This window comes from Cetorhinus maximus, chromosome 4 (assembly GCF_964194155.1).
Source record: "Cetorhinus maximus chromosome 4, sCetMax3.hap1.1, whole genome shotgun sequence".
In the NCBI taxonomy this organism is placed as follows: domain Eukaryota; kingdom Metazoa; phylum Chordata; class Chondrichthyes; order Lamniformes; family Cetorhinidae; genus Cetorhinus; species Cetorhinus maximus.
In genome coordinates this window covers 51583063-51607061 of record NC_135882.1, presented here as the reverse complement: position 1 = coordinate 51607061, position 23999 = coordinate 51583063, and the positions used below count along the sequence as shown (strand labels likewise).

At 40.3% G+C, this 23999-nt stretch overlaps 1 protein-coding gene across 3 annotated transcripts in view; it reads right to left on the bottom strand.

Moving 5' to 3' along the window:
- Nucleotides 1–23999, bottom strand: part of LOC144679616 (sterile alpha motif domain-containing protein 12-like) — a 150546-nt gene that overhangs the window by 63020 nt on the left and 63527 nt on the right. For all 3 annotated transcript variants that reach the window (XM_078540185.1, XM_078540183.1, XM_078540184.1), the window contains exon 3: nt 22898–23033. In XM_078540185.1, the coding sequence (XP_078396311.1) occupies nt 22898–23033 (136 nt within the window). The remainder of the gene's footprint in view (nt 1–22897; nt 23034–23999) is intronic.

Here is a 23999-nt window from a genome sequence, read left to right as displayed (position 1 = left end):
TTTTGAAAATTCTGGCCTTATCTGCTGGCACACTCAAGTTCTATCCCTTCCTGTCATGTTCTGATCATTATCCTTATTGCTACCTTACTCTCTTTCCAAGTCCTTTCCTTTTAATCTACACATCTTTCATGATCCCTCGCTTTGAGAAGTGTAGAGAAAGAGACACAAACACAAATCCTTAAACAGTGGCAGAGCAAGATAAGAAAAGGTGTTTAAAATCAGAGGTTAGTTGCATTTATAATAGAGGAATGGAATTTAAAAACAAGTCATGCTGGAACTTTAGAAATCACCTGGAATATTGTGGATAATTTTTGTCATGACACCTCAGGAACGATATAAAAAAGGGTAGAAAGGTTGTTTACCAGGTTATCAGGGATGGGGGACTTCAGTTAAGAGAAGTTAGTACTACTCTCCTTGGAACAAAGAAGGTCATAGGTACCCCAGTAGAAGTTTATGATGATGATGATGATGATGATGATGATGATGATGATGATGATGATGATGATGAGAGGCTTTGATAGAGACTTAGACACTTCACTCATCTATTGATCCAGGAGACAAAGCACATGCTGATGTCAGTTTCTGTAACTAGTTTTTCCTGGATCAGGTCGCCAGAAACTATAATTTGAAGGGGTGCCACTCCACAAAGTATCGTTGTCATGAAGCTATTAATGTATATAATATTTTGGGAAAATACTTTTTGTTTAAAATAGAGCTTTAGTCCATGGGTGTGTCTTAATTGGATTAAAGCCAGCTAGTCTGGGTGCTTTGATATGTACTAGTTTTGATATGCAAGAGAGATAGCATGCATTTGCATTTTTTGAATAGAGCATTCAAGAAATGGGGTGAAAATTGATGCCTTTCTAGCAGCTACCAAGCAATATGTTTATATTGCTAATAAAATTGGTACTATAAAACGGGTTTCATTATTAAAAGGCGAAGTTCAAAGAGGCCGGTGAGACAATGAGAATTTGAATTTAATCAATGGTGGTAGGTATAACTTCAGCAGTTTTCAGGTGTGCAGAGCAGAGGCAATGTGAGATCAAAAGGCAGCTGCAAGCCTCCAACTGGCCCTACAGCAACCAAAGCGAAAGAACCTCACTTTGAATACATAAAGTGAAAATGCTTTGCCTGGTGTCTGGTTAAGTCTATGGGTTGCTGTTGCTTTAATGGAGATTAGTTTGGGAATTTGTTAAAAGTTATGATAATTTGTAGCCATCTGTACATATATTTTAACCTGTGTAAATTAATAAAATGTTTCATTTAGTTTAAGGTAAAACCTCAAGAACTGATGGTCTAATTCCTGAATTGAGTCGCATCTCAAACATAACACTTAAAATTATAGGTTATGACAGTTGTTTACAGTTTCCCTCTAGGATTTTTAAATAACTCCGCTTTACCAACTGCATTGGTCATAACAATCATACTGCCTGCCACAGGTGTATTGGAAGGATTTACAGGTTCATAATCAACCAGGTAATGAAGGCACCTTCTGTGATCATCCAGTCCTGGTGTGAGAATCAAACCCAGAACTTCCGGTTCAGAAGCAGGGGTGCTACCCACTGCGGCACAAGGCCTCTTTGATAGGGAAGTTAAAGAAAAAATTATTCCCCCTGGTAAGCAGGTCAAAATCTAGGAACTCCATACCCAGCAGCACCATGGCCCACAATGGTCCACAGCAGTTCAAAATTACTTTCAAGGGCAACTAAGGTTCAGCAATAAATGCTAGCCTTGCTAGCAATGGCCATATACCAAGATTGAATTTTTGAAATAATTACTTTGTACATCTTGAGACATGGAGAATGTCTGGGGCCCAAATTTCAAACCTGTTTAGAATGCCACATCCAGAGAATAACATTATTTGCATTTAAAGATTAGTCAGTGTCCCTATTTTGTGGCTATTTTCTCATTAAATGGTCTTTCAGTAATATTAAATTATATTCAGCTGTCTTTCCACACAATTGGCTCTAGTTTATCAGCTACGCAGCAGCTAAGCCAGCTAACCAGATTTCATAAATGAAGCCTTATTAGGTATTATTGGAATGGAACATGCCCATCAATTAAAGTGGTAAGGTGAAAAGGAGAAAAGTCACTGTCCTACATTATTGTACATCTTTGAAAATGTACAAGGCCCACATATCACTATTTTCAAGCCAAACAAGTAGGGAGTAGCAGGTTACTAGTCTCCTGGCTGAAGTTTAAAGATGGACCTCAGCTAGTTTCCAAACACGTCAGTCTTTCAAAGGCAAATTTTCCAGATTCTGCTTCCTTTCGTACACCATGAGCAAAGATGCCAATCCCCCTTCATAATACTTTTCACAGTCAGGGAAAGGGTAAGTTAAACATTTCAGATAATTACCCAAAACAGTTTGAAGGTATTCTGGGACCTTTCAGACACCCAATTAGCATACCACTTACAGGATCAATTGATTTATATTCCATTTTTATCTCCTACTCTTCTGAAGGTACAGTCCCATGCCCACACTCAATCCTTCAGCACTTTTCCCCAAGTTGCAAACTTAGACAATAAATGTCAACCACTATTTCACCGACAACAGCACCACAGTCGTTATGATCTCCGTAAGGGCGAATAACTTTTTAAAAAGGGATGCTATATTCCAGGCTAAAGAATGACCTGGCAAAATTTCACATTTTAAAACTTAAGACTTAAAATAAAACACTATTGACTAAACACTTTTTTTGTAGGCAACTTATACTTTAATTACAAAATGTGACATTGCTTTTGCATACTTATCACCCGTCAAATTCTCCACAGAATTAGTCCTTTTAGAAAACAGCCCAGTTAATCCCAGCTTCCAATGGGTTCCCGTATCCCCATTTCACTGAGTAGTAAATTTGAGTAACTGTTCTCCAGACACTCCTTTTCTTCAGTTTTCAGAGTGTTTCTTAAATCCAATAGTCATAGTAAAGCCTGTTCCAATGATTCTTATTCCCCTAGCTATGCTAGGGTGAATCTCCCAGAATCCTCAGATGGTTGAAGGATGCATCTCTCCAACTAGAGACCATCTCCCTCCTGCATCCGGCTGTAGTAGCTTGCAAAGTCAAACAGCCTCTTCTCCCTGCTGACCACACAGAAACTTCTGCTGTTTGTCTGAGATATTCATTGATTTGTAGGGAAGCCTGTAACTGGATTTCGAAAATAGCTTCCTCTGCACTCTTCCCCATGGTAACACATGTGAAACACATTAACCTTGTATATAGGTAGAAATGTGAATTAGCTATCCTCGATACCAACTCCCTTTCATCTTAGAAGTAAATGGACAATTTATAGCACGACATTTTACAACCTAGTGCCTTTCAACACATTTCTGGGACTTTGAGGCTCAAGTCTACTCATTACCCAGAGACTGCTGCCATTGTCGCCAAGCATAAATACCTTGCACCTACTTTTTGACCTCTAACAAAGAAACTACCCAGGCCTAATGTCAGACAGACTGCAGAAGAAGTCACATGACCCCCTTCATTTGCCTTAAAAGATACAATCCAAAAATATCTTATAAACCTTAATTGTACACCTCCCCTCTAAAGAACGTTAAATAATTACCATAGTGGTGAGGTTTCATGAACCATTATCCAAAATATAAAAAAAACTTAACATTCTATAAACTTTAACAACTACCTCACATTGCAAGTAACACTCTGCCCCATGCTGCCACTTTGTCTATTAGACAAACAGTCTATCCCAGCAGCATCACGATGTTTAAGCGGTATCAAATGCATGTAACAGTTAGGATTTAAAGCCCTTTTTATGGCAATTCTTAAAGTCCATCCTCTCGAATGGCAGAGAGGTGGTTTTGTTGCTAGTAGCTCCTTTCTCATAACAATTAAAGTCCATTTTGTTTCCATGTCCTTGGTTAAAAGATGGTACAATTGATTCAGTCTGGGAAACTGTCAAGAACACAATTGCTAACTTAATACCAGCAGGTGCAAACTGTAGACTCAGAAGAAATTGTCTTAATTAGTTTTACCCTCTGGTTTCAATATTTCCATTTGTTTTCCTAGTACATGAACTGCTTAGCCCAAGTTTTAATGTTTGACTTCTATTTTCCTCATGGCTGTAGGTTTAAATTCTAAATCCACAGAAAACATTTCAGCTAGGCAAATCATCCAAGTCATTCTTCTCCTATTTAAACACAGGATTGTGGTTCTCCTTCGCTTTAAGAATCTTGAGATTATGTTTATGTTCTGACAAAATTTTTTTTTTAAATTAGCTCTTGCAGTTTTCTGCACTCTGTGTTTTTCCATTCGGTATGGCTTATGTCCAATTCTATCGGAGCAAGAGCCACAGCTTCTTCATTCTGAAGTTTCATTTTCTGTTCTGAAATTTTAAAGTTGTCCCCATAATTCCACTGCATCAGCATTACCTACAAACAAGTTCTTTTGCTTCATAGCATTGTCTTTCTCTGGTTGTCCATCAGCCTGGAGCACTGCTGCTGTATTCTGTTTTGACTCCTGTGACTTTGTGGCTGCAGGCAGAACCAGTTGTCAGTTGACTTTTAACCTTTGCAGTCAGTCTGAGGTGTTATCATCTCTTCCATGTTAGAAGTTTGAACTTTTGACTCTACACACCCCTTCAGTCAAACCATGGTCTTTCATGACAGATTCTGAGACAATTTTATGTTCTTCTGCAACCATTAATGGGGCTGATACATCTGTATCCTTAGTTGAAACCATTCTTTCTGCAACAAGATTACAATAGTTCCTGATTCTTAAGAGTACATTACCAACTTTAGTAGCAGACTTGCCTCCCATCCCAGGAGATGGCAACAATCATTTTCTAGTATGAAATCAAACTCTTACTTGGCTTAATGGACTCTAGTCTCAATCGCATTATGTGGTTGACTGCTAATGCTCTCAGGGTAATCAGGAATGGGTAATATTGGTTCACATCCCAATAACAAGTTAAAAACAAAATCTGATCCTTCACAAGCTGCAAGGCAAAACCAAAACTTCCTTTTTGCATCCATTAAGATATTCATCTTTTATTTTACCAAAGACACCAAAATGTTAGTGAATAATAAAACAAATATCAATTAATTGGAAACAAAAACAGAAAATACCGGAAAAACTCAAACAGGTCTAACAACATGTGAACAGAAAGAAAAACCAGAGTTAACGTTTTGAGTCTGTATGACTCTTCTTCAGGGCTGAAGTAAAAATGTGATGAAATTTATACTGTAAGTGGGGTGGAGCAGTCAAGCTGGATAGAAGGCCAGTGGTAGGTGGAGGCAAAGGAGAGATTGACAAAGGAGAGACTGCCAAAAGGAGAGACTGCCAGAGATGTCATGGACAAAGGGGTGTTAATGATATAGTGGCATCAAGGTCAGACAGCAAAAATGTGTTTTGCAAAATGTTGTTTTTACAGATATGCCCTCTTTAGCATCCCAAAGAAGATTTTTTTTAAATGAAACATTGCAAAGAACAGGTTGACCAATGTAGTACATTGCTAAAGGACCATGCAGCATTGCATCCTCACTACTTATCATTGTAGAACCAAAGTATTTGTACAGCATTTTCCAGCATGACACTTCCATCTCGAATCATGCAATATTTTTGACCGCTGCCAAATATTGTAAGAAAAATCCAAATCTAATCTGCAACTGTGTTTAAAAAAAAAGCAAATATTTCTCTATGATGCATAGCATCCTGCTTTGATTAGAGTACTTGGTCACCTATACATCTTTTTGAAAACTATAGAGCTTTTTATTTTTGACTTCTGGAATATTCTTCTTCAAAGTGAATGAATCAATGAGTAGACGCGAGTGGAATTATTGAATTCAATGATGCAGAGTCATTGCCAGTTTGGATTTTGCATATCCAACATTTTCTGCATGGAGAGGTAGCCAGAGCCAAATGACCAGCGAGATGCCAAAGCTCTACTTCAAGGGTGCGTGCAAGCATTACACGAAGGCCCTAAACATTATCACACTTGGGAGTTACTGATGACAGAGGAAGATGATAACACTTCCTGTCGGCTGGCGTGCATCACCACTATGACCAGTGTCGAAAAGGGCTTGGCAACAGGCACCAACACCAAAAACAACCCATAACACTTGGAAGCTTCATATGTGGCAGAACTTGCTTTTCAAGAATTGGTGTTTTCAGCCTACAGCAAAGGTGCATCATATGAAGATAGCCTATCTGAAATGGATTGTTTGCTGCGGGTTCATCATCTTTCTTACATGGAAGGATGCTGACGAATGCAGAGTCTTTAAGGACAAAAAGGCTTCTGTCTAGTTAGAAGAAAAGATTTGTATAAAGAAAGCATACATCAAGATCATCCAATCTTAAGTTGAAAACTCTCAGCCAAATAATGTTCTATATAATGGTGAAGATAAAAGCAAAATAATGCGGATGCTGGAAATCTGAAACAAAAACAAAAATAGCTGGAAAAACTCAGCAGGTTTGACAGCATCTGCAGAGAGGAACACAGTTAACGTTTCGAGTCCGTATGAAGAGTCACACGGACTCAAAATGTTAACTGTGTTCCTCTCCGCAGATGCTGTCAGACCTGCTGAGTTTTTCCAGCTATTTTTGTTTTTGTTCTATATAATGGCCTTCATTTCAAGGAGAGCATGACTAGTTGTATATTTTAGCAGTGAACAAAATGAAGGTTCTTTGTCATCATTGCAGCAGCATCACTAATTCAGTATTGTATCACCTTATAATGAGATCACAAATGAAGTGGTTGACATTAGGGAGTTACCATTCAGAGCTGCTTCTTCATACAAATTATGCCCAAGTATCCTCATGGGCTAGATCAATTCAAAACATCAAGAATCATACAAAAAAAAAACCCAGCTATTAGTTATTCCCACAGTAGAACAATTTCCCCTAAGGAGAGCAGCAACCTTATAATGATTAAAATCATTAATCTTCTCATCTGTGAGGCCAAAGGGAATGTGAATGATCTCTGCAAATGATCCAAAGTTTTATCATTCTTCGTTTTAGTTAACTGCTTTGACTAACCACTTCTGAAAAGTTATTACAGTAATAGTGTGTGGTACAGAAGTAGAATTAAGACAAGTCAGCACAATTTATTCCTACCAAGTGTAGCCACTCCAAACATTTTCTTAACTGTTAAAATGCACTAATTCTTAGCTTTCTTCTTTACCTGTCAAAGAACTAGAGATGCACTCCACTTCCAAGGTAGAAGCATGTGACTTGAATACAAGTACACCATGTAGTAACTTCTCAATACATTTTTAAACTTAGAATCGAAACACATCAAGGACAAATCTAACAGCACAAAACTAAGAGTCTGGGGAGATGTTGAGGATCAGCAGAATTGGATAATGTGACAACATAATCTTACACCCATATGTCTTCACTGCTCCATTACCATCAAGCCACATACCAACCCGGATTCAATAGGAAGCATAAAAATGTCCATTAGGAATAGATTCTTAGAATGAGGCATCAACCTAGTAAACCTACCACAGAGTTATCTGTACACTAAACACCAAAAGCAGCAGTCTATAAACTGAACCCAGCAAAAATCTAACCATACCACATCCAGTCAAGAATGGTGAAGTATGTCCAGAAAATCAACAGGAGGTGGCGACTCCATAAGTCTATCCTCAACCACAGTGGAGCCCAGCATTAGTGCAAGATGCAAAGTTGAAGTTTTTCAAATTTCTTCAGCCAAAAGCTTTAAGTGGAAGAGACCAAGTAGATTCATTCAATGTATCCACCATCAGAGCCAATAGGATCAGGGGAGCAGGAGGTGGGTTTCATGGACAAGACGTGCTAGGAGACAGCATGAGGATAGATAGAAAAACTAGAGAAAGGTGTGAATTCAGGGCTAGAGCGGTGAGGAACTGGAGGAAATTTGGCAGCAAGGGCAGCTAATCAGATGGTTTTGATCTTAATGAGAAGGAAGTCCATGAGCTCCTCACAGTTGTTGCTGGAGGTGAGGGTGGAGGAGACAGGGGGGTAGTTTTAAGATGATGGTTTGCAATAGAGAACGAGCTGGGGGAAATCATGTTACCACTTCAGAATGATTCTGGAACAGTGAGCAGTTTTAGCTGATGAGAGCAGTACTTGATAATGCCTTATGTAATCCAGCCACAGCTGGTGATGAATGGGTAAATGAGTGCTCTGCCACATTGTTTCAAGTCTCTGTTCCTTGGATTTAAGGGTATGGAGAGGACAGCATAACTGGGGGAAATGGCCAGGGTGAGACAGTAATGGTTTTAATGGGGACTAGTGCATCAGATGTGTGGATGAAGGTGCCATTGAGCTGCAGAAATGTAGTAACAAACATGTGGCCAGAGGCTAGGCAGTTGGGCATTTTGATTTTGAAAGTGCAGTTATAAGTGAATTGGAGGATAGGTTTTCCAGGGGATGGGGGATATACGAAAGAAGTAGGGTTAGAACGTGGAAGTGGGATATGGTTGGAGTGTGATAGAAGGTGGTGATTAGAGATGGCATTATCTGTAATTGATATGACAGGACAAGCAAGACCATGTGAAATGGCAAGGTCAAGAGAGTGGCCATGAATATGGGTTGGGGTGTTTACATAGAGGGAAAGATTTTGGGAGGATATGATGGCAGTGAACTCAGAGGAGAGGGAGCAGGCGTTGAGATGGAGGTTGAAATCAGAGTATGAGGGATCATTTGGTGCAGAGACTGAGATGGAAGCAGTGAAGATGCCTTGCAGAGAAAATATTTATTATACTTGGGAGGGCAGTAGAGAACAAGGATTTTGAATGAGAAATGTCAAAAGGTAGAACAAGGTGAAATGCTCAAAGGAAGAGCAAGTGCCAGAGTAGGGGTTCAAGGCCAAGGCATGGCCTGATGATAAGGGCCGCATCACTACTGGTGTACACAGTCTTGATGGGGCAAGTGGTGGACAGGCTTTACTAAGGGGAAAGGTGTCATCACCCCTCAGCCAAGTTTTCATTAAGGTGCTGATATTGATGCAATCATCCATTAGTAGTTCATGTATAGCAAGGGCCTTGCTCACAATGAATGGACATTCTGGAGCGAGATGCATAGTGGAGTAGCAAGAGCAGAGTCCACAGGAAGGCAGTGGGTAGGGCTAGTTGGACAGGAAAGAGATTGGCAAGTTTAGCCCCAGCAGGAACGTCAATGAAAGAGAGTTGCAGCTCTTGATATCAAGTCAGCATTTGATGGTGTGGCATCAAGGAGTCCTAGCAAAACTGGAGTCAATGGGAACTAGTGGGAAAACGCTCCGTTGGTTGGAGTCATACCTAGCGCAAAGGAAGATGGTTACAATTGTTGGAGATAAATTCTCTCAGTTCTAGGACATAGCTGTAGGAGTTCCTTAGGGTGGTGTCCTAGGCCCGACCATCTTCAGCTGTTTCATCAATGACCTTCCTTCCATCATAGGGTCAGAAGTGGGGATGTTCGCTGATGATTGCACAATGTTCAGTGCCATTCATGACTCCTCAGATAGTGAAGCAGTCCATGTCCAAATGCAGCAAGGCCTGGACAATATCCAGGCTTGGGCTGACAAGTAACCTTTGTGCCACACAAGTGCCATGCAATGACCAACTCTAGCAAGAGAGAATCTAACCATCACCCCTTGACATTCAATAGCATTACTATCACTGAAGCCCCCACTATCAACATCCTGGGGATTACTAGCCTCTTGTAGTCACAGTATTTATATGGCTAGTCCAGTTCAGTTTCTGGTCAATGGTAATCCCCAGGATGTTAATAGTGGGGGCTTCAGCAATAGTACAGCCCTGCCACATCCAGTTGTGAAGGGTGGTGAACAATTAAACAATGGAAAAGGAGGTTCCATAAACACTCCCATCCTAAATGATAGGGGAGCCCAGCATATCAGTGCAGGAGAAAAGCTTGAAACAATCGTCAGCCAGAAGTGCCAAGACAAAGATTCAGCTTAGCCTCCTTCGGAGATTGCAGCATTAAAGTTGCCAGCCTTTAGCCACATGATATCAAGAAATGGCTGAAGGCACTAGATAGATAGAGGAAAGACCGTGGGCCCAGATAACACCCAGGCTGTATTGAAAACTTGTGCTCCAGAACTAGCCGCACCCAAGCTCTTCTAGTACAGCTACAATACTAGCACCCATCCAAAAGGGAAGATTGCCCAAATATGACCTATAACCTATACCCAACCATCATCAATACTATCAATAATCAATGATTTGCCGACATCACCGAATCCCTTATTAACACCCACAAGGACTGTTGTGATTCAAGGTGGCAGCTCACTAACACCTTAAGGGCAATGACTGTCATTGTGTTAAAATACTGCCTAACAGCACTATGGGTGTACCTATACCACATGGACTGTAGCGGTTTATTAAAGCAGCTCACCACTACATTCTCAGGGGCAATTAAGGGTGGGCCACAAACGCTGGTCTTGCCAGCAAAGTCACTAGGGGCGGCAAGGGAGGGACGGAGATAATGGTGCGTACGAACATTTTGGGGGATGAAATTGGTGGCATGGGAGCTGGAAACAGCATAGGCAGAGACAGCCTGGGAGAAAATGGTGGGGAGGAGGCAGGAGAGAATGGGAATGATGAAATGACATGGGTGGAAGGAAGGGGATGGCACAAGATGGATGGCTTGGGATCGGAATTTAAAGTATTGTTGCAATAAAGATAATTTCCCCACAAATGTTTTGTGGGACTCTGCTAGTAGAAGAATAAAACATTGTAAAGGTTTTAAACTAAATTGAAAGAATCAACTGGACACATTTTGGGAAACAGAAAAGAGAAATTGCGGGATCAGGAAAGGTAGAAGATTTCTGTTTTCTTTTAGAAAAAGGACTGGGCTAGCGTGGGTTTCTTGTTCCTCGATGTCCATATAAAATTACACCATAGCACATTGGTAAGTTTGGACTCGAATGGTGAGATAACTTGGGCCTACTGTGCCAGGACTGACCAGAGAAAAATACCATAGGAAAGAAACATGGCAAATTTAGGCCTGTTAATCTTGTTCCCAATTTAGAAACATAATGGACAGAATTTTACATCCCCCCCCAACTGCCAGCAGATTTGCAGGCAGGGGGGTCCCAGTGAAGTTTTTCGGATGGCCTTCCCACTGGCTCATGTCTGACCCGATTTCTCTGCAATTTTACAGTGGGATGGATGATGCCTAGGCTAACTGGCTGACCCTTGTTCATTTGAGGCCCTTAAGTGGCCATTAATGACCACTTAAGGGCTGTTTCCCACTCAGCCTCAAATTTTTATGCTGGCAGGAGTTCAGAGGCATGGGGTGGGGGGGGGTCAAAGAGCCTGGAAAGTGAACCTGCTTGGGCCTCAGCAGGAGGTGTGCCTCCATCAACAGCCTCCTTTCGTTCCCCCCACCCCTCAGAGTTGAATAGCTGCAGGGCAGTCAGCATCAGCTGCAATGCATTGGCCACCAACTCTTTGGATGGGGGAAGGGAAACCCCAACATCCTAAAATCCTGGCCATAACCTGGTTTTTAAGTGTGAGAGAGTATAAAGTGATCAAGATTCTACTTGTTTCATAAGAAGTAGGAGTAGGCCATTCGTCCCCTCAAGCCTGCCCTGCCATTCAATAGGATAATGGCTGATCTGCCCCAGGCCTCAACTCCTCTAGTTCGTGCCAGATCCTCATAGCCCTCAATTCCCTGATATTTCAAAAATCTACCTACCTCCTCTTTAAATACTTTCAGTGATCTAGCCTCCACAACTGAGGTAGAGAATTCCAGACATTCACTACCTTCTGAGAGAAGAAATTCCTTCACATCTCAGTTGTAAAGGAGTGTCCCTTTATTCTGTAACGATGTCCCTTAGTTCGAGGTTACCCCACTAGTGGAAACATCTTCAACATTTATCCTGTCAAGCCCCCTCAGAATCTTGTAAGTTTCAGTAAGATCACCTCTGGTTTTTCTAAACTCTAACGAATAAAAGCTAATTTGTTTAGCCGTTCTTGATAAGTCAACCCCTTAATCCCAGGAATCAGCCTAGTGAATCTCTTTTGAACTGCCTCCAATGCCAGTATATCCTTTTCTAAATAGGGGACCAAAACTGTACACAATACTCCAGGTGCGGCCTCACCGACACCCTGTACCGTTGTAACAAGACTTTCCTATTTTTAAACTCCAACCCCCTAGCAATACAGGCCAAAACTCCATTAGCCTTCTTAATTACTTACTCTGCACCTGCATGCTAACCTTTTGTGTTTCATGCACAAGAACATCCAGATCCCTCTGTGCTGCACTTTTTTTGGAGTCTCTCTCCATTTAAATAATAGTCTGCCTTTTGATTCTTCCTACCAAAGTGCAGGGCCTCACACTTTCCTACATTAAACTCCTATCGGCCAAGTTTTTGCCCACTCACAAGGAATCTGCAAGGGGATATAGATAGGTTATGTCCTCATCACAACATGCCCTCCCTAATTTTGTATTCTATTTTCCATTCCCTCTCTATCCTGAAAGTTTATGCAGTGAACATTTGGAATTCCCCAAGTTGTTCAAGCCCTACAGGAGTTAGAGAATCTTTCAAAACACGAGGCCATTTGACCCCATCGTGCCTGTGCCAGCTCTTTTAAAGAACCATCTAACCTCTTCCACCACTCTTCCCCTCTAGCCCTACAAATTTTTCTTTTTCAAGTGGATATCCAATTCCATTTTGATATTTATGATCGAATCTGCTTCCACCACCCTTTCAGGCAAAGCATTTTAGATCATAACTTGTTATGTGTATACATATTTCTTCTCATCGTCCCACTGATTATTTTGCCAATTGTCTTAAATTTGTGTCCTCTGGTTCTCATCACAGCCACCAGTGGAAAAAGCTGCCCCTTACTCATCAAAATCCTTCATTTTGAACAAGGCTAGATGTGCTGTGGCATCAAAAGCCTGGATGGAATTACAGCGCACACCACAATTGTCGATACTGGCGTTTGAATGGGTATTAAAATCAGTATTCATATGAACAGGCCTCTTGGATTTTGATGCTGGTCACAACAGCCTGTAGGTGAGTGGAGAAAAATTAAATGTGTTAAAATCCATTAGCATGGAATTTGCCAGCAGCACGCTGACCCTCATGTCTGAAATCACCTCAAGCAAGCATTCAAATGATGTCTGAAAGCTAGAATTTCAGCCAAATTATTTCCAGAGCATTTACTTGTTGGATGATGTTCCATGTGCATTCTATTAATTTGATCAATTACTATCTTGGGACTTTACTTGCAACAAAACATTAATTCTGACATTTTCTTATAAGGTGATTGATGGTACAACTACTTCACAATAAGAATACATCCAAATAAAACAGCAGACATTTGCTCTTTTGATTTTAAATAGTTATAAAACAAGAGTTTGGATTTTAGATGATTTGCTTACATTTACTTGACTATTAATATACTACGTAATGGGTAAGAATAACAGCACAAACATAGCACTCAGATCAGATTTTATTGGCAATGACTCAAAAGCATGCTACAATCATACAGCTGTCTGCATTAGCTACAGAACACTTGACAATTCAAAGATTAAAATAGAGCAAATGTCTGCTGTTTTATTTGGATGTATTCTAATTGTGATGTAGTTGTACCATCAATTAAGATTAAAATTAACACCAAATTCACATGCATATACAAAAAGACCAATATGTGGAAGGCAAGTGAGTTCTCTCAGGGCATGTGGCTCTCTTTCACCTTCTACTCAAGTTATTTTTCCCTCGCATCACATTTTCTAGTCTCCTCAAAACATGCATTAAGTGCATAGGAAGCAGAAGATTGAGGCTTTTTGCAACAAAGAGTTAAGCTACCCAGAGGAAACACAAGGCTGATTAGTTGGTATTCTCTCAACATTTTAGGGTAAATGTCTACCCTCTGCTTGGCATCCCCAATTGCAACCATCTAAAATTGCCAGCTTACTGATATCAGCATTAGTTATGCAAACTCATATTCCACTACAGCAGCAGCAAACATCATGGAGCTAAAATGCTCTGTTCCACAAGGCTGCCAGCTGGATCATTTTCTGAATTATGTATAATAGATATCAGATAGTCAAATGGGAAAAATACAGAAGTAAAAACAAATATTTAAAGAATGGAATAAATAACGCTCTCTCCACAGATGCTACCTGTGCTGAGTATTTCCACCATTTTCTGCTTTTCTCTCAGATTTCCAGCATCTGAAGTACTTTGCTTTTGTACAGGAAAATTAGAGAGTGCTTTTCCCCTTTAAAACAGAAAATAGCTGAAGGGAAGTTAATTGGTACCAACACAATACAGCACATCTAGATGCTGGTGAAACAAAAACAGAAAATGCTGGAAATATTCAGCAGATCAGGCAGTATCTGTGGAGATTTCTGGTCTGATCTACTCATCAGAACTAGATGCTGGTGACCATTACACAGGGGCTTTTTTTTTAAAAAACAAAAACCCTAATCAGAAATGCTGGGAAATGGCACATGTTGGTAGGCTTATGATGGAGTAGCTCTGTAGGTATCACCTCCTTGATTGCAAAAGAGTCTCTACTAAAGGAAATGATATTCCAGACTTTTAGCAGGTCACAATACAAGGTGGGCAAGAGAAGTACCATTCTAAACACAGGGAAGGAATTCTGCCAACCTAACCTAGTTTGACGTATATGAGAGTCTTATTCCACATTAGGACAATATCAAGACACCCACCATGTCCTTCTGAAGACAACTAGGAATGGGCAATGAATGCCATCTTTCCAGCAAGACATATCCAGAGAACACCAAAAAGCTTTGCCCTGATTCTGGGTAATCACAGAAAAAATATTTGAGAAGCAGTTACAAAAATGTAAATTAGTTCAGCACAAGAATAAATGATGAAAATTAGACATCAAATGGGCAAAGCTACTTGATTTGGGATTTAAAAAGAAAATCAAAAGGGAAAAAGTGACATTTCCTAGATTGAATAAAAGGGAAAATAAGCAAATAGAGATACAGGTCATCAATGGGGAATATTTAAAACAGGAAATGGAGAGAGTACAAATCAAGTATGCTCTGGTAAGGAAAAATGGAAAAATATTTAAGTGTGGATAAATGATAAGATCAGGTCAATACTGAAAGCTGTATTTTATGCCCTCCCCCATGGGGAGTTTGGAGGTGGGGGAGAGTATTTAAACAAGTGAGAGGGGACCCTGCCAATTGAGACCCTCAAGGACAATCAATGCTCAATTAAGGGCCTCTTCCCACAATGGCACAACCTGCAAATTTAGATGGGCTTGTGGGGGGTCCCTCATTCAAAGGCACTTGGTGCCTGATCGAAGGATCTGGCAAAGGAGGGGTGGTTTCCACAGAGTCACCCCCTGCCCTTGCTGCCAACCCTCCTCCACGATGATCCCCACCAGGAATCACACCAGGCCTGGGTCGCTTCACGATCCTGGATCTTCAGTGGGTAGCATTCCAGTTCCAGCAGCAGCTGCTACCACCGCCCAGTGGTGCCCGGGAACCTCTCAACCGCTTGGCACATTATATCGGTGGGGCTTCCCAGAGGAGGCAGCAGGAGTCTCTCACTGGCTCTTCCAGCTAGTGGCAAAGAATCCTGTCACCTCCATAAAAAATTTTCCCTAAATGTTTTGTCCAAGGCAAAACAAATAAATATAGGAAACTTGCAAGAATTGAGATTAAAAAACAAAGGGAAAAATAGAATAAAAGGACTTTTTGTAGGCTGGTGGCCAGTAAGGTGATACGTCAGGGGATACGTCAGGGTAGGAGTATGCCTGCTAAAAGATGAAAGGTGCAATCTTGTATTGGAGAACGAAAGGCGGGAATACAAAATAAATACTTTACCTCAGTTTTCACAGAGGAGGTGCATATTGAAATTGTAGGGGTACTAATGGTGTTGTGGAGGTTATTATTTTGATCAATGGCACATAAGAAGTTACATGAAGATTTACAAATCATTGGCACCTGGTGGTTTACATCCAAAGGAAGCTAAAGAACAACTATGGTGGCTCGGATTATAGTTTTCCAAAATTATATGGATATAAATTGAGCCACAGGGTTAGAGGCTGACAAGCCAGATTCCCTTCTTTAAAAATGGCAGACAACATACTTCAGTTGTTTTGAACAACTGAAGCCCATAATATGGACTAAGATTATTAAATACTTCAGGAAAACCATGAGCAGCCAACCAGGGCCAGTAAGCACAAATAAAGTTATAAAAAGGAAGTTTTTGGAAATTTCTGTCAGGTGCTATTTAAAAAGATACAGCATCAGGGACACTTCAATTTACTAGATAGAAAAATGGTCTGATTAGGAATTGAAGAAACCAAATTGAATGGGCATGGCAAAAGCAGGATGTGTGGAGGTTTGGCGAGATGGACAAAAGTGGCAGATGCAGTTTCTTCATATTGTTCTGCATTAAAGAGATTGTGGAAGTAAGAATGAGGAAAGGAAGTACAGTTTAAAAAAGGACAAGATTTTCAATGGAGAAAGAAAATTAGAAGAACACTGATATGCAAATTATTTTAAAAATTGTGGCAACACGAATAGATAATGTAATAAAAAGGAAAACCAAATCATTTGTATTTGGAAGCAATGGTAGATTTATACAACAACAGTGAGGCTGCAACTAGAGTATTATTTACCCTTTGGGGCATCCTATAAAATATTAAAGCAAAGCTTCACACTAGGAGATCATTGGGAGTGCCAGTTACAAAGAGAGATTTTAAAATTGTGGTGTTTAAAAAAAAATACTGCAACTAAGGTTCCATAGGTCTACAAACCTGAAAATAATCGCAAAATAAGCAAAGGGGATTTTTTTTTCAATAAAATGAAGTGTGTTAAAACTGTTTAAAAAGGCGCTTGATTGAAAAACTGCAGAGTGCAGCTGACAAACTGAGCCAAGACTTAGAGCTTGGTGAGAGGGGAGTTCAGTGAAAGGGAAGGAGTTGTTCGTTTCCTCTTTCTATCTTTCTCATTCACTCATAGAAATTGGTTGTTGCTCTACTACAGGGAAAGGAGCTGGCTGTTCGGTCTGAGTATCCAGTAAGTGGTTAAGTTCTATTTTATCCCCAAGGTTTAAAATAGTACACAAATTGGTGGCAAAGTTAATAAAATATATAAGAAAGCAACATTAAATGAGTGATTAATATAATTTACTAATTATTTAAAGCATATTAATGATGGCTGGACAAGTGATGTGTCAAGGTTGCCACATGTGGGAGTTCCTGGATAAGATTGTGATCCAAGGCAAATACATCTGCAGCAAGTGTTTGCAGCTTGAGGAACTTTAGCTCAGAGTCATTGAGCTGGAGGCTGAGCTACAGACTCTGCAGACACATCAGGGAGGGGGAAAATTACCTGGATGCTTTATACCAGGAGATGGTCACACCACTTCAGATAGGGTATTCTGATTTGGTCAGTGGCCAGGGACAGGAGGGTGCGACTGCAAGTGAGGCATGCAAGGGGACCCAAAGGGCAGGAGTGAGAGCCTCTGCATTGGCCAACAGGTTTGAGGTTCTCTCAGCTTGTTTGGATGAGAGTGGGGGCTGCAGGATGGATGAGCAAACTAACCATGGCACTGGGGAGTAATAAGGAATGTAGTGGCAGTAGGGACAGTATAGTAAGGGGGATTGACACTGTTCTCTGTCACAAAAGAGTGAAAGTCCAGGTGGCTTTGTTGCCTGCCAGGGCTCAGGACATCGGCTCAGGGCTGGAGAGGAACTTGCAGAGGGAGGGGGAGAATCTAGTGGTCGTGTCCATGTAAGTACCAATGAGGAAGGAGGGTCTGCATAGTCAGTATGATGAGCTAGGCACCAAATTAATATGCAGAACTTCAGAAGTAATAATTTCTAGATTATTACCTGAGCTATGTGCAAATTGGCATAAGGGAAATTAGATTAGAGAAATGAATGTGTGGCTCAAAGACTGGTGTGGGAGAAGTGGGTTCGGCTTGTGGGGCACTGGCACAAGTATTGGGGAAAGTGGGATCTGTACCGTTGGGATGATCTAGACTTGAACAGTCCCTGCTTGGGTGCCCTCATGAGCTGCATGTCTAGGGAAGTAGAAGAAAGGGTTTTAAACCAATAGTGGGGGCAAGGGATCATATTTGGGAAGATGTGGCAAACCAAAGAGTAGAGACAGGTGTTAATATGGGAAATGATAAACAGGCTGTGACAGGAAGGGACAGAGTGTACAAATCTAAGAGTAAATCAGCATAAGGCTAGACCCTACAAAAATAATAAAAAAGGAGAAAACTAAAGGCTCTGTATCGAGACACGCAGTATTCGAAACAAACTGAATTGGAAACAGATGAACTGATAGTGTAAATAGAAATAAATAATAATGATCATTACAGAGACATGGCTGCAGGATGACATAGATTAGGACCTGAATATTGAAGGGTACGTGACATTTAGGAAGGGCAGGAAATTAGGAAAAAGGAGGGGTGGCTCGTTAATTAATGATGGTGTTAGCACATTAGAGAACAGGATGACCCAAGTTCAGGAAACCAGGATGTAGAAGCGGTTTGGGTTGAGATGAGGAATGGTAAAGGCAGGAAGTCACTCGTGGAAGCGGTGTTCAGGCCTCCTAATTGTAACTACATGGTAGGACAGAATATAAAAAGGAGATAATGGGAGCTTGCCAGAAAAAGGTACAGCAATAGTCATGGGGGATTTTAATCTACAGATAGACTGGAAAAAAAAAAAATCAGATGGGCAAAGGTAGCATAGGTGGTTATAGAATGTTTTTGGATAGTTTCTTAGAACAGCATCTTCTAGAACCAAACAGAGAGCAGGCTATACTAGACCTGGTATTGAGCAATGAGATAGGATTAATTGATAATCTCCTAGTGAAGGCACTCCTAGATAGCAGTTAACAAAATGAATGTAAAATTCAATTATGGAGGGAGAAACGAGTGCATCCAAGACTAGTATTTTAAACTTAAATAAGGGCAATTATGAGAGCATGAAAGCAGAGCTAGCTAAAATGAAGTGAACTGGCAAATGAGCTTAAGGGATATGTCAATAGAAGTTAAGTGGCAGACATTTAAAAAAGGGATATTTCAGGGTACATAGAATAGGTACATTCCAATGAGAAAGAAAAATTCCAAGGGGAGGGCAGGAGGGCCTACCATCCATGGCTAACTAAAAAAGTTAAAGACGGTATCAAACTTAAAGAAACAGCATATAATTACACCAAGACAGGTGGCAGATCAGAAGATAAAAACATAAAGAACAGCAAAGAATGACAAAAAGATTAATAAGGAGGGAAAAATTAGAGTGAGGGAAAGCTAGCTGGTAATAAAGATGGATAGTAAGAGTTTCTATAAATATTTAAATAAGAAAAAAAAAGAGTTAAAGTGAGCATTGATCCTGTGGGGTGCACTGGAGAATTGATAATAGAAATTAGGGAGATGGCGGACGAATTAAACATGTATTTTACTTTGGTCTTCACTATAGAGGACACAAGTAACACCCCAGAAATAGCGGTAAATCACGAAATGGAAGGGAGGGAGAAACTCAAGGAAAATTACAACCACCAGGGAAGTGGCACTGAGCAAATTTATGGGGCTGCGGGCTGACAAATCCCCGGGTCCAGATGGACTTCACCCTAAGGTCTTGAAAGAAGTGACTAATGAGATAGTTGATGCATTGGTTTTAATTTTCCAAAATTGCCTAGAATCAGGGAATTAGTTTGGAAAATAGCAAATATAACTCCTTTATTCAAACAGGGAGAGAGACAGAAATCTGGAAACTATAGGCCAGTTAGTCTAACATCTATCATATGGAAAATGTTGGAAGCTATTAAAAGGTGTTATAGCAGGGCACTTAGAAAAATTCAAGGTAATAAGGCAGAGTCAACATGGTTTTGTAAAAGGGGAAATCATGTTTAGCCAATTTATTGAAGTTCTTTGAAGGAGTCACATGTGCTGTGGATAAAGGGGAACCAGTGGATGTACTGTACTTGGATTTCCAGAAGGCATTGCAGAACATAAAACCTCATGGTGTAGGGGTAACATATTGGCATGGATAGAAGATTGGCTAGCTAACAGGAAGCAGAGAATTGGCATCAATGAATCTTTTTCTGGTTAGCAGGACAAAGTGACAAAGTGGTGTGCCACAGGGATCCGTGCTGGGGCCTCAACTTATTACAATTTACATAAATGACTTGGATGAAGGGACCGAAGGAACGATTACTAAATTTGCTGATGATACAAAGATAGGTAGGAAAGTAAATTGTGAAGAGGGTGTAAGGAGGCTAAAAAGTAACACAGGTTAAGTGAGTGGGCAGAGATCTAGCAAATGGAGTACAATGTGGGAAAATGTGATATCATTCATTTTGACGGAGAATAAAAAAGCAGCCCATTATCCAAATGGCATAATATTGCAGAGCTTTGAGATTCAGAGGGATCTGGATGTCCTACTGCATGAATCACAAAAGGCTAGTATGCAGCTACAGCAAGTAATTAGGAAATCTAATGGAATGCTATAATTTGTGAAGGGAATCAATTACAAAAGCAGGGAGGCTATGCTTCAATTGTACAGGACATTGGTGAGACCACATCTGGAGTATTGTGTACAGTACTGGTCACCTTAAAGATATAAATGCATTAGAAGCAGTTCATGAGGTTTACTAGACTAATATCAGGAATGGGTGGGTTGTCCTATGAGGAAAGGCTGGGCAGGTTAGGCTTGTATCCACTGGAATTTCGAAGAGTAAGAGGTGACTTAATTGAAACTTTTCAGATCCCGAGGGATCTTGTCAGGGTGGATGTAGAGAGGATGTTTCCTCTCATGGGAGAATCTAGAACTGGGCCTCACTGTTAAAAATAAGGGATTGCTCATTTAAGACAGATGAGAAAATTTTTCACGGGGTGGAGAGTCTTTGGAACGCTCATCCTCAAAAGACGGTGGAAGCAGAGTTTTTGAACATTTTTAAGACAGAGCTGGATAGATTCTTCATTAACAAGGTCGGGGGGGGGGGGTGGGAAAGGTTATCAGGGGTAGGCAGGAATGTGGGGTTGAGGTTACATTCAGATCAGCCATGATCTTATTGAATGGCGGAGCAGGCTCGAGGGGCCGAGTGGCCTACTCCAGCTCCTAATTTATATGTTCGTAAAAGGAGGAATTCCAAAATTGCATGGGGAACAAATGAGAGAGAGTGGGATTAGGTGAAGTGGGTGAATTCATCCAATCGATCATTGAAATTATAATTGCTAATCAGAATCATATTTAGAACCGTTGTAGATCACAAACAAGGATTCAAGACGAGCATCTCCCCATTAATGGTCTCAAACTAAAAGCACCACGTTCAAGTGAATAATCAAAATAGTTCATTGGTGAACCAATAAGTAGAATTGCATTTTAAGGCAAAACAGAGAAAAAGTTTGGGGGGTGAGGATTAAAGGGAGGGCGAAAACAAGGACAAGCTGATTTTGTCAAGATGTTTCCCATCTTAACCATATGTAGTTTGGAAAAAAAACAAAATGTTTCACAGCATAAAAAGACACATGTTTTTCCTTTTCAAATACTTATATAGGAATGACATGAAAGTCAACATGAAATAATTACTGCAACATTATTACACATCAGATTTTTAAAAATTTTAAACTTCCTGTGCCCCACAAAAGCTATCACTTTCATTTTGGGGACCCAACTTAAAACCTGAAACAAGATTTTAAGAAAAGCTACAAATCTCTTCCAGGTACAAATTTTTATCTGGAAGGAATTAGAGTAGTCCTTCAGGTCCCAGTGGATGCTAGCTGATAGCAACAACAATCAAAAAAAGCTAAGCACAGTTACACACAAGTAATTCAGTGAATAGTAAAAAAAACAAAAATCACAGGCGCATGAGATAATCTCCTGACAACGAAGGCAATTTTGACAGAAGTGAATGCAGTTTTTGTCAAAAGCTTCTCAATTTATCTTGTTGAGCATGAAGTATTGCTGCAAAAAGCACAAGGAGAAAAAGAGAAAAGGGAACAAGAGAAAATATATCTAGTCATTGCACAAGTCAAATGTAAATCTCCAGGTACAAATAATTTCTTACCTGGGCATGGAACGCACAAACGTACATCATAGCATAAGGGCTGAAATTTATTCTTCCCTTGTTTTGGTGAAGGATAATACTTTTTCTTTCCATAATGAAAAACTGACAAAATTAAGGGAATGTCTGGCTTCTAAGCAAGCAATTTCAGAGAATGACAGGTCATCAGAAAGTCAGCAATAAGAGGGGAAGGCAGGTATTATTTTTGTCGTTATTTTAATCCCAAGGCAGTAGGTGAAGTATGAAACTAGACACTAATACTAATCTTGATAAAGAGCTTATTCAGAATGCAGCACTACATTTGTCTGTTTACTACCTAACAACCCAGGTGTCCCGGCATTCATGCTCCAAGTACTTAATTAGACAATGCCCTTCACTTATGTAACTGAATATAATTAACATTTGTCAAAAAAAAAGAGAATTTCACTTCCAGATACAGTGCAGACAAAACAATCTCTTTAGGCAGAATATTTCAGAGAATCATTAAGTAATAATTGCCAAGGTTTTATACTACAAAAGTTGGTTCTACCACAAGCTACCCATGTAATAAAGTAAGAATTCAGGATAGATGCAGCATGAGCGGAGCTGAAGCACCAATGCAGAGCACTAGAGTAGCAGAATAGGAGGCTGCACTTAATCCTCACTCAAGTGTACATTATTTCAGTCACACCGAATGCAGGGAGTTGGGGGTGGGGGTTGGTGAGTGGGCGGTGGCAGCACGAATAACAATGTCAACATATGCAACAGTGGCAAGTGAAAGAGGTAGACCAGGTATCTGCCCACTCTGTACACTTGTTGTAAAGCTTGCTGGGAAGGTAAGCTGGGAGGAAAAATACCAGAAAAGGCTAGCTATCCTCGATTATACATTTATAATTACATTTTGACATCTTCACCCAATTGCCACCCCCCAAAGATTTTTCATTTTTTACACTACCTGTTATATCATGCTGTTTGAAGGACTCACTGTAGGTCTGATATTGATTTGGACAGTGCTTCTTTAGCCATTTACAAACATCTTGCTGAGTCCATAGCGCCACTGGTTTGCTTAGTTTTACTTGCCCATGGTTTGACTGGAAAAGAATACAAATTCCAAACACATTAAATGTAACAGTGGATTAGAACAAATAATCTGAAACATTGATACTAAAGCCCTTCCTCAATAAAACACCTTACAACCCACATTTTTGTGGTGTATTTTACAAGCCTCCAAAATTTACACAAAGTATAGCTTTACCCACATAGAAACAGTAGTTCAAAGAAATGATTGTAAGTCCAATTGGAGGGATAACAAATCTACTGACACTGGGTTGTAGTAGCTGCCAAAATAAAGAGACACATTTAAACAGATAGTTACTGTACTAAATATATGAATTCCTAAAAAAAAAAACTGTAACGGATCAGCAATATAATGTAACTCAATAAATGAGCCACATGCTCAGGTCACTCTGAAGTTCCTCAATTTGCCAGGGTACAAGACTGATATGCAGTGATGCCAGATCTACCACCTCCAATGATTATGTCAGAGATTTGCAATAATTGACTAGATACAGGCCAGGGAAGGCAGATTGAGACATGGAGCAAAGTGTTCACACAAGTCAAGCAAACAGTGGCCCAGGTTCTCACCACAATGGAGGCCGCCTCTCCTTCTAGCTGAAATTTTCAGTCCTGTCCCCGAACACAACACTTCCCATTTTTGCAGGGGTGGGGGATGGTGGCTGGATACATTTTGCACATGCACCTTTTACGGAGGCAGCTGGCCGTTTAAATCACCAGCTACCTCCACCAAGTGGGATTTGTAAGGCCAGGAATGTGAAAAACGACTTGTGCAGATTAGACCAACTAAAAACAGGTCCTAACTTTGAGAATTCCCTTGGATAGCCAGGGTACTCCTTTGGATAGGTAAGGTACCCCTTTGGATCTGGTCCAGGGACATGTTGGGGGGAGTGGGAAATAAGGTATCCTTTGGAACTGTTAAAATTAGGCATAAATGTGCATAACTGGAATGGTCAACAGACCTATGAAAATCATTTCCAAAC